We start from the raw sequence: 14,586 nt of genomic DNA, 5'->3' as shown, positions 1-14,586 counted from the left end.
TGGGCTCTAGTGTATCTGAAAATCTCACTTCCCTATCCCCACAACAAAGCATTCCACCGTTGCTCTCCCCATTGTCACTTCCATGCCAGGTCGTAATACTTAAGTTAATTGATATCAGGTTTGTTTTGCAATAGGAGGTTTAAGAGATGTTTCCGTAATCTTTCCCCTTGTTCATTTTCCAGGGACTTGTTGTCTTCTTAGCTCCTTCTCCCTCCCACTTGCCCCCCATCCCCACAACTGTACACCCCACATGCATTTTAGATGGTGATGACTTTACAGTATAAAAGACTTAGTAATTTCTCATTTATGGACCTTGTCTTGCTGTGTGCATGTTAAAGCACAATGTTTGCATAATTATACAAAGTTTGTGAAAGGTGCTTTATAGATAACAGGTCTTTTTCCCCTTCTAATTGTTGCAATTGAAATAGACAGCACACACAGAAGTTTGAGGAAGGTATCCATCAATTAGTTGTGTAGATGTTTGCCCCCTCTTTTTTAAATTCTTGCCTACATGTGTGCCTTTTTATAGCACAATAATATTAACTCTCTTCTATTAACCTCTTTTATTTTATGGCAAAGTTTGTTTTCTGTTATATTAATGTAACTTCTCTTTTTCTGTAAAATCTAATTTCCCTTTTTATTTTAACTCTCTCATTTTTTCATATTTACTCATTAAATTAGCACTGTCCAGTATTAACTTACTCTAACCATCCCCCTGTTCTTCCATCTTATTTCCTATCTTTCTGCCTAGTGTCCATCTTTACCCCCAACTCTTCATTACCTCCTTCATCTTCCACCTGAATTAGAAATTGGTGTTGATGACATTAGGTGGGGCTTCCCAAATCGTATTCCTCCAGAAGAAGGCTGGGTTACCTCAAGAGGAGTGGTGACAGGGCTCCTGCCCTACCTGACACGGGTGTATAAAAGAAAGTGGTGTTTAAGAGTCTGTCATGACAAATGGATCATAAGCATGCTCGTCTAACATAATGTGCTGCTGTCATGTATACTGCTGAGCTATTTCAATCTAATGAATTGGTTTCTTTCTTATAAGAGTAGAAAATATTCATCACCTGTTAAGATTAATCAATCTTCACAAGACTTCCATCCTGGATTTTCTCTTTTGCACCCAGTGTGTTCCTTCGCATGCCATGTTTCTTGCAAGGACAGCGCACCTCAAGTCTGTCCTATACCCCCTGAGCAAGCCAAAAGGCCTCTTGGAGTAGATGTTCAAAGAGGGATAGGAACTGCCTATAAGGGTTATGTCAAGGTAAGAATCTTTGACTTTGGACCTGAAGAGGGTTTTTTTTCTTCCCAATATAATTACAAACTTAATACAAAAGCAAGCCATATTTGCAGTTTGCTGCTAGAAACCCTAACTTTGCTTTACTGTGTCCCCAAGTAATGCTGAAGCTCTGGGGCTTGGCACAATTCACACTTATACTTTTGTTACGGATAAAGGAGCAATCTTACTTGAGGACTAGCATGGGGCAGCTATAATCGTCACAAAAATGAGACAGAGAACACTTGTGCAGGAAAAAATCTGTGCTATAATATAGTGGAATTTTGTTATTATGTGCCGTTTGTGGAATCTCTTTAAATACACAATCTGATTTTGCCTTACAAAATGCTGAATTGCAGAACTGGCTTAAAAGCAGAAAACGGGGAGCTTCATGAAGAAATATTCAGCTGTTCTTCAACTTTCTTCCCTCCTATTTGGAAATATAATTGAAATTGGGTGGTCAGACTTCATTGAATTAAAGAAGCATGAAGTCTGCTTTGTGTCCTCACTTCCTATGTCTGACCAGTCAAGTTTCCACATAACAAGCAAACAACTATTTACATGCAGGTTCCAAAGCCTACTGGAGTTAAGAAAGGGTGGCAGAGGGCCTATGCAGTTGTGTGCGACTGCAAACTCTTTCTGTATGATGTGCCTGAAGGAAAATCCACCCAGCCTGGAGTTGTTGCAAGTCAAGTCTTGGATCTCAGGTTTGTGTTGTTTTACTAGCTACAGTGTAAAACCTCTGTTATTTTTTTTCTTAAGTAAAATGTTTCTCTAATGGTAAATTAAAGTCTCCTGTGTTTTAAGGACTCTGTTCTGAGATGATCTACGCCTTCCAAAGCCAGGCTTCAGTTTAGATTGAGCAGAAAGAAGGGGTTGCAGCACTGCATTTTCATGTAAACAACAACATTAATGCACGTCATCTGAGAATTTTATGTGCATCTTGGGCAGACAAGTCACAGTGAAGTAGAGCACAGGGAAAGAGCTACTATGAACAGGCCAATTTCAAAATTTCAAAAAATTTTGGACAGGGCCAGGGGGGAGAGTAAAGGAAGACAGGTTCCAAAAAGCACTGAACTTACCAATTTACAGTACATATGATCCCAGCACCCACTGACTTTGTTCCAATGGAACCGGTTTTAGCCTAAGAAACTTTTCCTCAGTAAGTCTTTTTCTTTCAATTTTTTACCTTCTAAACTAAAATGTGAATTTATTGTGATTACTGTGACCATGGCAAGAGACAATGCCCCATCTTGTAAGGTTATAGCACCTTGGTCTTTGGTTAGCATAGAATCTGTTTATACAAATACCTTGATTTATGATGCCTTCCAAACAGACTCATGCCAAGGGGCAGCATACTGCTGCTCTCTTCTCCCAGTAATTGTCAGAGGGTTGAGCCTACTTGGCATCTGAAGATCCGTGGTGTAAATTAACACTGGGAGCAGGAATGTAGAGGCATTGCAAATAACAGCATTCACATTAATGAAATGCCTGGGGCAGTTTAGTCAGACATGATTCTTAGCAGGCTTCTGCTTTAGCTGTTATTGAAAGCTGCTTCTTTGGGCTTGTCTCCACTGGGATTTGTAGTGTTTTTAATGCAGGTTAATCATCTTGGTTGCAAAGTCTAGTGCAGACAGGACTGAAATGCACAACTGAAGGAGCAAATGTCAGTGACTCCTTTACATGAGAATTTACAACTGTTGTGATTTAACTTGTCCAGGTGCAATTTAAAGAGCCTAGAGTAGACATGCCCATTGTGGTAGGACCTGATCCAAATTGCACTTGAGATAACTGTGATGTACACTGTTTGTTTATGTGATCATCAAAAAAAGGAAACTCCATCCATTTGAAAATATAAGCGCACTTCTGTATTTGAAACCCACAAAAAGTCCACCTGTTCTTTTGAGTGCGTTTGATGTCTGTTTGCAGTGGGTAACTTCACTTTGAGCTATGGGTATTCATTTCTAAAATCTATGGATTAAAAGAGTGGCTCTCCCTTTCCAAACCCTTGGCATAAGAGGCCTGATGAATCTGTGATGTCCTGACAGAGTGAGCCCATCCACATTGACCACTTCAGGGCTCCATGCAGGTGCAACAGGCCCATCTGCATGCTATAAGTTGCTGGACCAGAATTCAAATCTGTAAGATCCTTCGGAAACCTTCTCCCTCTCCCACTACGTGTACCTTTTCTAGCACACGAGATCTCTAGATGTTATCACAATGATAGGGTGCAATCCCTCAAAGAGCCTGATACCAGTTTCTTTAGAAGTTTTATATTGCTATGTTAGTAATGTTGTTTTATTTCTTACCAGAGATGAAGATTTTTGTGTGAGCTCTGTCTTGGCATCAGACGTAATACATGCCACCCGTAAAGACATCCCTTGTATATTCAGGGTATGATTTTTCAACCTTTCTTTTAGAGAAAATGCACATTAGGTATTATTATTGTGGTATTTTCATCATTGTTGTCCATAGAGTTATTTTTCATTAAAGAGTAAAATTTGATCTTTATCAGATTGCAGAAATAACCCAAATAAACAGGTAAAGGAAGTTTGAAAGTTCAAAGGAAGAGGGTCTGATATTTCTCCATAAGTGAACTGTGAAGTGCAAAAGGTTGTCTTGTACCTTTTATTGCAATTTTATAATACATAAAAATTGGTAATAAATTTTAAGTATTACCTTTATTTTTGAAATACAGTGATTAGGGTTTTCACTTTGCATTGGAATGATAAGATCCTGGTTTTTATTTTCTTAGTTTATGTAAGACTGTGGCTAGAACCATAGGCCTTTTGATCTTAGCAGGCTGAAACCAGAGTTGCATCTTGCCTGCCTGCCAATTGGTTAATATTATAATAAAACTTGCACATATGTCATAATGATATACTGTAGAGGATCATTAAAGGGTGAGAGTAATAACTTTCCTCGAGTTCCACTTCACCTTCAGTGTGTGTTTGGTCACCCAAACATTTAAATTTTCATAGATGACTTCTGCAGATTCTTTAACCTTAAAGCAGATGAAGACTGTACTGTCCTAAATAGCCAAAATGTTAATCCCCTGAGGTTTTTTTTTCTTTGCAAATACTTCTTTGTGATCTGTCAATTATGGAACTTCACCTTAGTGGAGCATGGAAGCAGATGAGCTGTCAGTCGCAAGCAATCACAGTTTTTCCTACCATTCCCTAAGCAAAACTACAAATGTTCTGTCCTATTTGTAGAAGCAGCTTGAGGGATACTATAGTATTTTAGCCTCTTTTAGATAATATTTTCTGCAGTGAGTTTTTCCTCCCTCTTTATTGCTTTTCCGCCTTCTTATACTGTCTTCCAATTTTTTTAATTTCCCCTTGCTGCTGCCCAAAGTCTTCTCTTAAGGCAGTGAGTAGTTTTGGTTTTTTGGGTTTTTTTGAGGCATGTGAGACAACTTTTGAAGATGGCTACATAGAATGTTTTACAAGCACAGTGTGTACAGAATGGCTGTCTAACTGAACTGAGCTCTCTGACTATGTCCACATCACTGAATTAAAGACCATGCAGCTCAGAAAAGAAAACTAACAAACTCCGCAGTCATGACCACCCAAGAATAAAGGCATAGGCTAGTCATTGAAAAAGGTGCTACTTGAACCTTTGTTTTGATCCTTCCACAGATAGCTGTCTGTTTCTTTGTCAGGTTTGTGGCATCCTATATATGGCTAAAATATACTTGTTAGGATCCTGACAAACAGATCATTCACTGTGTTGGTAGGACATCCACAAATTTTCAGGGTAATTTAGCTTTGGAGGGGGTTTTGGACAATATGATGCCTGGAAACTGTCTCCAGCTCAGGTTCTTTAAAGATTGGTAGTTTTGCCATTCTGCAGATCGCTGGATACAAGAGATTAATTCAATGTGGCTATTACAAGTTGGTCTTATCAAAGAATTGTTTCATTAAGTCCAACATCTCAAGAAACCCAACAGAAGACAATTCAGAGATCACTTTTCCTGTCTCTGATGTTGAGAAGCGATATACAGGAAATGAGAACAGTTCTTCACCAAAAGATTCTGAGCAAGCACAAGAGGCACTTAAGGTTTTGGACAGAAACAGCTTCATCCACAATAAACAGCATCTCCTCCAGGACTGCTTTTCAATGGTGGACCAAGAGACAGAATTTACCCATTGATGTTTGACACTGCTTACTTCTATTATTAATACAGAAAATGTGGCCATGCCCTGACCCAGACTATTCTCAAAAGCCCAAATGATGTCAGGGACTCAAAAATATGTATCTTCATCTCTTCCTGGATGACATACTCACAAGACTTTTTTTGCCATGCTGTGACAGGGCAAGTATAGGTTGCCACGATAATAAGCCTGCTATGGGTCTACAAGTCTTCAGCAGTGGAGCAGATAAAAGATGTTGGAGTCTCAACAGCTGTGAAGGCAGACAAAGGCTGCAGCAGAACAAGAATCCAGTTGTCTTGACTTCCTTGCCATTGGATTAAGGTCCTGTTCTGTCAAGAACCATGTGGAAGATGAGATGCAGCAGCAACTTCATGATAAAAGCAGTCATGCATAAGCGTCTTCTGTGAAACCTCACAAAAGCCTTTGACTGTCAAACAAGAAGCACTGTGGAGGATCCTTCTGAAGTACAGATGCCTACTGAAATTCATCACCATTCTTTGCCTGCTCCGTGACAGTAGGTGAGTGATGGTTCTCAATAATGGATCTATCACACATCCCTTTGAAGTCAAGATAGGAGTTAAGCAAAGCTGCATCATCACTCCAAACACATTTCTTGATATTCCTTACCACGATGCTACATCTGACCAGGCAGTGGCGCTAAACTACTAAATGGATGCTAAACTGTTTAATCATCAAGCTCCAGTACACTGATGATGCTGTAGTGTGCGCTCACTCGGAAACAAACTTTCAGGCAATTGTCAAGGTCTCTATCAAAGCATGCAAGAAAATGGAATTGACGCTTAACATTCAGAAGATAAGGTCCTCCCTCCATCAACAAGCTCTTAATGAGCAGTCCCCAGCTCCAGTAATTGATTCACGGTGAGATTCTAGAGAACATTGAAAACTTCCTGTACCTCAAAATCCATCTCTCACAGAAGGCTGACACCAACAAAGAAGCCCAACATCTCAAATGCACAAGTGCAGGCTTTGGACACCTGCAGAAATAGGTGTTCAAAGATCACATCAGAACTGAAACCAGGCTCATGGTTTATCAAGCAGTTGTGATCCCTACCTTACTGTATGAGAGCTGAGACATGGAAAATGTACAAGGGATATCTCAAGTTGCTGGAGAAGTAGCATCAGCACTGCCTTTGAAAGATCCTTTGAATCCAGTGGGAAGATAGGCGCACCAATATTAGTATCCTTTTTCAAGCAAACATCATGAGCATCGAAGTGATGATCATCCAACATCAATTTCACTGGGCCAGCCATGTCATCCAGATGTCCAGCTCCAGGCTCCTGAAGCAGGCTTTATTCTCTCAGCTGTCAAGGTGTACACTCAAGAGGAGGGCAGAGAAAGCAATTCAAGGACGTTTTCAAGGCCATCTTGAAAAAATGCAATACCAACATCAACTCGTAGGACACTATCATCCAGGACCTCCCTAAATGGAGGAAGAGTCTGCTGCAGGGATCTCAGTACTTTGAAACTGCATAACAATAACAGGAGATGAAAAACCAGGAGCAGCAGAAACAGCATTTTGCGGACTAAATCGGGAATCTGGAGCCACCTACCCCACACAGAAACACGTGCCTGAGTTGCGGCAGGGTGTGCATCATCAGCCATCTTCAGACCCGCAGATAAGACAGTCGTGGAAGACAATCAGCCTCGACTGCGAGGGATTGCTGAAGACGACGACTCACAAGAACTCCAAAATGGCAGTTTTCAAAGTAACACTGAGTTCTTCTCGCAGGCCTCCTTAATTAGATCAAGATAGAAAATGCATTGCGTCAGGATCATGTTTGAATCTCAAATTCTAACACTGCTCTTTTATAATCATGTATCAGTTTGGGAGCAAAGGCCAGCTATTAAAGCTTCCAGGAAGTGCTTTTGTGCTGTTATAAAATTTTAGTGTCTGGGAGACCATTTTTTTTAACTCCCCTGTATTACTCCAGTGCCATCCCTTCTAAGAGCCGCATGATAAATGTAGTATTTTGCCAAGCTTTGTGCTACTTAAGAGGCTAAAATGGATGGGTGGAAAGAATATTTTGTGCTACCACTTAGAAAAAAGGAAAAAAGAAAAGCAAGTCTTAAACTTGGAGGCAGTGTAGTAACATGGTTCTTGAGGGGTATCTTTGGAAAACATTTCAAGCTGAATCAAAATACCTTTATAGGTGCAGCTGTTGGGTGCAGAATTGTACAAACTGTAGGCATTAGTTAAGTGGGGTGGGCAAAATACAACCTGCGCACTGGATCCAGCCCTCCAGCTGATTGCATCTGCCCCTTGGCTGCCCGCTCAGCACTCTGCATGGAGCCAAGCCCTGCCTGGGGCAGCTGGCACTGCGCTCCTGCCTGCACACACTGGCCCTGGCCAGCACGCACAGCTTCTGACAGGGCTCCTCCTAGTGCAGCTGAAGTTGCCCAGGTGCTGCTCAGCTCCCCTCGCCTCCATTGGCAGTTTCTCCTCCTGCCTTGTCACTCTGGGGAGGAAGCTTCAGCCAGGCAGTTCCTGCCCCAGGGCATGGGGCGCTGGCTCCAGCTCCTAGCCACCATCCACCCACTCTGCCCCCATGGTGAAATGAGCAGCCACCTGTGGGTAGCTGAGTGGGTGGAAGGCAGGTGGGAGCAGGAGTTGCCTAGCTGAAGCTTCCTCCCTGCCCAGAGCACTGCAGCAAGGGCAGAAGCCAGGAGGAGCCACAGCTGGAGGCAAGGGAAGTTGAGCATCACCAAGGTGGCTGCAGCCACTCTGGGAGCAGCCCTACCAGAAGCTGTGCAAGCTGGCTGGAGCTGCCCTGGCAGGAGCATGCTGGGCTCAGCCCCATGCAGAGTACTGCAGGGGCAGTCGCAGGCTGCACCACCCGAGTGAGCTTTGCTGCATGCAGCCCCTCACCCCATCCCATCCCCCACACGCACCCCACAGGGCAGGGACATGCAGGGAGCAGCTCAGCCCTGGCCCCAGCTCCACACTGCCCCTGCCCCATGATCTTCAGGGTCCATAGCTGGGCAGGCGTGGAACTGCATCTAAGTCTGGGTCCAGGATCTTGGAGCGGTGACAGTGCAGGCCCAGGGCAGAGCCACGATTCACTCACCGCACACGCTTGCCCATGGAACCCATGCTCGTTGCAGGGGTGTGCAGGCAGCAGATCACGGGTCTACTCTCAGCCCCAGCCCCGCGCTGTCACCACTCCGTGATCCTGGCCTCGCCCACCCATCCTGCTCCTGAACACTGCTCCCCACCTGTGACCCCATCCCACATAGGGAATTTTGTTAAGTTGGGGGGGAGCTGACCCAGCCTACGACAACTCATCAAAACTCCCTGTGTGGCCCATGGGCCCAAATAATTACCCACCCCTGGTTAAGCCTGTCTCTTCAGTTCTTTTCCTCTTCTTTCTACTGTCTGTGCCTTTCATCTTTTTTTCTGGAGCTCTCGCTGCCCTTCCATACAAGTGGTAAAAGTTCCTGCAGATACATTTGCGAAAAAAAAAAGTAAATTTTGACTTGGTTTCCCAGGAATATGTCCAGTAACCAGCCCAATCTATACTTCATTTTTGCATAAAGACTATAAACTGAAGATTTTGTTTCTATTCTGTGACTTGGGGATTGCTGAAGTGTTCTGATTAACATAGCCACTATTCCTGATTTTATTATTACTGCTAGCTTTAGAATAATACTGATTTGCTTGTGATTGACAGATCTGCCTTTTTCCATGGCTTGTATGTATAGGATGCAGCTTAATGGTAATAGCACTTCCATACATTGAAAGAAAAAAATTGAAAGGTTATATTCCTATTAAAAACAGTCTGTTCAAAGAGAGATTCATGTGCATAATGAGAAATTAATAATCTCCATATCTTTCTTTAGCAACAAACCCCTCTCCCCCTCATAGTTTCACTTTACAAAAAAGCAGCATTTTAGACGCAATGTAAAAAAAAGAAAAAGTGTTTTCTGCCGCAATGTATCATTTAGAAATGAGCTAATACATTCAGTCCAATTCAGTGTTTTGAAAATAAGCCATTTTGAGCAGCAAAATTTTGGGGGTTGAGTCCTGCAGGATTTAAATTTCAGTTTGGTGTCTTCGGATTTAAGTGCTGCTTTCTTGAAAGGAAAATTTTCATTTTTAATAGAAATTAATTGAGAATGAAATGCTTGTGTTTCAAGATAAATTAATGCATGGTACCCTGGATCCCTTACAGGAAGGAGAAGTTCCCATTACTTAGTGGCTGTGTCTGCACAAGACACTGACTGTGCAGTTGTTACTGCACAGTCATTTAATACTTGCATGCACAAGTACTAAATAACTGCTGAGTAACTGGTGTTACTGCTTCTTGGTGACTGCGCAGTAGGATCGCATCATGCTTTGTGCCATGCGACACTTGCGCAGTACTAACAAGCTACTACTCAGTCAGCATCTCGTGTAGATGCTACCAGTATGTCTTAAATTAGATCTTTTTGGGAAAAGAATGTAGACTTGTTCATATATGAATTTAACATTCATTATCTAAACCAGAATATTTTTTCATGTGAAAGCCCTAAATGTAGTCAGGGGTAGCTTGACAAAAAAAAAAATGTTTAAATGCTCTCTGTACCATGTTAAGGTGCATACAATGTTAAATGCCTTTTCTACATATGTATCCAGAAACTCTTGGATATCTCTGCCTTAAAGTCTGTTTTTGTACAAAATGAACCATTGATTTTTATACAGGTATTAATTTTTTCTTTCTGTGGCTGTTAAAAGGTGACGGCTTCTCTCTTGGGCTCACCTTCAAAGACCTGTTCTTTACTGATCCTGACAGAAAATGAGAATGAAAAGAGAAAATGGGTAGGAATCCTGGAAGGGCTGCAATCTATCCTGCACAAAAACAGACTTAAAAACCAAGTTGTACATGTTCCACAAGAAGCCTATGACAGTACGCTGCCACTCATTAAAACAAGCTTAGCTGCTGCTATTTTAGGTATGTTTTGTTTTACCCTTCATACAGCCTGTGCTCTGCTACAGCATTAAGGTAGACTATTCTGTTAAATGCCGTGACACCTTAAAATGTAATCCTCAAGTAATCTCTTCCCATAAAAGGATGGTGGGAAAACTTTACTACTTTTTTTTTAAGATGCTAATCTTAACTAGTCTTCCAGATTATTAACAGTATGTGTAAGAGGTATTTGAGAGAACCTTTTCACCACAAAAATACTGTGCCTGGTTAAATAAGAAAAGCCACAACTCATATCAGAAGGTTGTAGATCCTTTTAAGCCTAGCATGGTTATAGTACACCAATTTCTGTAGCCACCAGCAAACAAGGGAGTTATGTCTAGCTGTCTTTGTCGTCTTGATCCAAATGATAAGGCACCCATTCATGGTTAGTCACCTTCAGTAACCTTTATCACAAGTCTGGAGTGGGACTCTTCTCTGGAACAATAGTGAGATGTCTTATTCACTCTGCCATTTGACTTCACCATCCTTCCCATGTGGTTGTACCTGCTGTGTTGCTCATTTTCTTCAGCAAAACAGTTACTGTATCTTGTAACAACCTGTTCTTTGCTTGGGGCAGAGTATAAAATGTACATGATGCAAAAAGTATTGCAACACTGTTTTCTGCAAGGTGATTCATCTATGTGCACTAGTTGTTGGGAGGAAATTTTTTCCTGGTGGTTTAAAAAAACCAACATTCTAGAAGTAACATTAAACACACTTAGATGAATTGTTCTTTTTCTCCTTTCTGGTTTAGATCGAGACAGAATAGCAGTTGGTTCAGAAGAAGGACTGTATGTGATAGAGGTTACCCGTGACGGTAAGTTAGGTCTGAGTGCATGCTCTGATTACATGCTAAATAATGAGCATCATAAATTTTAGTGCTCCTTCTTAATGTATGTTACACCACAGCCTTTCATATGTAGACTGAATTAACTGATGAGACAGAAACCGGGGTCTGCAATGCAAAGACTAATTTGGTTATTATCATTATGCTTAGTTGGCTGCCTGAAGTTAAGGGGCCAGCTCACTGGGCATAATCTGGGGTACAGCTCTCACCTTAACTGCTTTCTCACAGCAGGCAGCAAAGCACTTGTCACATACCACACTAATTTATATATAATGAATAGCCAAGCCGCCATTCAAGGAAAATACATTTGGGGGTTTTTTCTTTATCTAGAGTTTGAGTTGAAACAGAAATCTGACAATATATTGGTGTAGGAAGTAAAACTGATTTCTTCAACCTGCTCAGTCAGATGACTTGCACTGGCATCTACTAGAATGTTTAAAGATGGCTGGCTGTGTCTTGCTAGCGCAGCATCTACTGGAATTTTATAATAGGAAATTATTGCACACTATAAATCTGAATTTGTTTTCTTCCATTTACTCTCTCCTCCCAACTGGTGGCATTTTTTACTGTTGCTGCCATTGGTTTAACATTCCATACTGTGGGCATGACTAATAGACAAAACGAGCATTGACTTCTAGATATACTAGATGCCTCCTTCCTGCTCTTTCTTTCACCACCTTTTCCTTTCCCCTTCCAAAGTTCCTGTCCAGCTGATTAGGTGAGGCCTCCTCCCTTTTCTTATTCCTGGTGCAGACTACCCATCCACTTCCTGCTCGCCTTGGTGGCAGAGGAAAGACCGAAGATAGTATTTCTAAACACTTGAGGAGTTATTACCCCCAGCTGTAGCAGTGCATACATGCAGGAAGCTCCAGGCAGTATGTGAACAGGGATTGCTACTTAGCCCTCCATCAGATCCTGTGCCCTGTTCCCCTTGAGGAATTGTTTTGGAGCTTATTTACCTGTCTTCAGAGCTACAGAAGGAAGGAAGAAAGGAAGCATTCTTCTTTTCAGTCTGATTTTACTAGAAACCAAACACATGTGGTTGAGGGGAGAATTATGCCTTGGTGCCATGAAGGAGGCGAGAGAGCCAGAAAGTTAATAACAGAAATGAGTTTAGGGACCTCTATGGTAATTAGCCCTTCATATCTGCTCCCTTTGCTTAATTTGTAGTACAGCTAGTTTGTGGTTAAAGCTGTATTATAACATTGTTGCAATGTTTTGTTGTTTATTTCATTTCTCTAAAATATTTTCTGTAATGCTTTAGAGCAGGGGATACAGCCCATGGAGCTGTATGATTCAGCCCGTGGGTCACTGAACTGACCCCCATGCCTTGGCTCCAGCCTAGGCCCCTGTGTGGTCTGTGTGACACATGGGCTGGACCCTGCACCATGGGTGCTGCACGCAACATGGAGGGTCAGTCCAGGGCTCTGCATGCAGCACACACCAGCCCCAAGGCTCTCTACACACAGGTACAGCACAGATAACACACTGCCTATGGCATATGGGCTGGACCTAGCACTGCACACAGCTCAGGGGATGCTGGGCCCAGCCTGGTCTAGGCCACAAACTGGGTCAGGGGCATGCATCTGGCCCATGGGGCTGAATGAGTTTGACACCCTTGCTTTAGAGCAGGGGTGTCCTATTCCTCGGCAGTCAGGGTTCGCATGTGCTCAGGCTGCTTGCTTTGTGGAAAAGTCCCACCTCTGCCACACAGCCAGCTCAGCTTTCCCTTGCTGCACACCTGGCTCCAGGGCTCAGTGACAGCCTGGCCCCCTGGAGTGGGCCTGGGAAGCAGAAGTTGGAGGAGGAAAAGCTGCCACTGCATCCAAAGCAACGAGGGGAGCAACAGTGAGACAGAAAGCCCATGGCAGTGTTCTAGCTTCTTGCAGGCTTCCAGTTGGATAGCCCCTGCTTCAGAGCATCCTGAAGCAAGTAATCAAACCAGATGAGTTGTTAAACTGAATTATGTGCTAAATAAAATATGTTTCTGGAGAAGGAGATATATTAAAAGTTGATCTATTGCTTAATTCATTTCTCCATTTTCCAAGTCATGCCACGTAATTAATTTTTAGGCTCTTTTGATTTCTCTGGTGTCATAAAAACCTAGAGGTGACTTGTTGTAAAACCAATATTCTTCTCCCAAGGAAGTAGCTGTTACTAGGTCTGTCTTTTGTGACCCGCTAAATGCTAACAAGGGGCACTTACACACATGTATGAAGGCTGCTCTATGTACTGTAAATGTAAATGCAGCACCTCGCAGCAGACTCAATCGAGTCTGCTGGAGCATGAAAATTAACACACTCCAGCAGCCTCCAGCGTCACATGTATCATGTCCCTGTGTTGAAACAATGGTGGGGGGTGCTTTGAACTAAAGCTTATTCTAATGAGCTTTAGTTCAAAGTGCCCCACTGCCATTTTTCCAGCACAGAGTCGCTAATATGTGACAGTCAGGTGCTTTTAATTAGCGTGGCTTGCTAATTGAAGCTCCCTCTCCCCACCTCCTGGAGCACATCTAGTAATGCCCAAGGTGTCCTACCTGTTAGTCTCCTTTCTACTTACTCCATTATCAGAGTAGCTAGACACCCTTTACAGCCTTGAAACAAAGCCCCAGTAGCTAAAAACTGAAGAATTAAGGGGTCTTGGGGACCATGGTAGACAGGAAGATGCTATGGCACATTTCAGAATAGTGTTTTAAAATCCATAATGGGCCAAAGTTTGACCAACATTTATAGTGGCCCAACCCAGCTTTCAATAAATAAGTCACCAATGCTAATATCATGCTGTAAGTAAACTTTTAATGTTAAACGTATTTAAATTCTTCAAGCAACTCAAAATCTAATTTTGTCTTCCTAACACTAAATAATTATAAAATAAAATTATGTTTAGCTTGTGGTAGTGCAAGAATTCTTATGATACAACTCATAATGGAGCAATAAACACAAAATTTAAAAGTATATTTCCTAATTAATTGTTTTTATTGGACTTCAAAAACTGAATAGCGACAGAAATTTATCAAGTAAAAACGCATGCTTGCACTATAGTACAATAAAAAGGACTATACATACTATGGAATTGTGTAACTTTTTAAAAAACATACTAGTTCTCTGAGGAACCTTATACACAGGAAGTGTAAGATTTGCTTAGAATTCTCTTTAGTGTTTAATATTTTCTTTCATTATATTCCAATGGCTACTGTACTACAAGATCTTAAGCATAGGCATCATTTTACTTGTGAGTAACCTCATGGATTTTGGTAGGACTATGTATGTAAACAATAATCCAGATAATTTAAATCCTTGTGAAATGAGTATGCATTTAAGTGATCCTCCAGACTATTT

The 14,586-nt window shown here is 41.9% G+C and overlaps 1 protein-coding gene across 4 annotated transcripts in view; it reads left to right on the top strand.

Annotated features, from left to right (window-relative positions):
* Positions 1–14,586, top strand: part of CDC42BPB (CDC42 binding protein kinase beta) — a 127,971-nt gene that overhangs the window by 101,960 nt on the left and 11,425 nt on the right. For all 4 annotated transcript variants that reach the window (XM_059723250.1, XM_006276254.4, XM_014596424.3 and 1 more), the window contains 5 exons: positions 1,131–1,267; positions 1,847–1,986; positions 3,592–3,673; positions 10,170–10,386; positions 11,156–11,218. In XM_059723250.1, the coding sequence (XP_059579233.1) occupies positions 1,131–1,267; positions 1,847–1,986; positions 3,592–3,673; positions 10,170–10,386; positions 11,156–11,218 (639 nt within the window). The remainder of the gene's footprint in view (positions 1–1,130; positions 1,268–1,846; positions 1,987–3,591; positions 3,674–10,169; positions 10,387–11,155; positions 11,219–14,586) is intronic.

This window comes from Alligator mississippiensis, chromosome 2, assembly GCF_030867095.1.
Source record: "Alligator mississippiensis isolate rAllMis1 chromosome 2, rAllMis1, whole genome shotgun sequence".
In the NCBI taxonomy this organism is placed as follows: Eukaryota; Metazoa; Chordata; order Crocodylia; family Alligatoridae; genus Alligator; species Alligator mississippiensis.
Note: the sequence above shows the minus strand (reverse complement) of the source record. Positions and strands in the feature narration are given on the sequence as shown.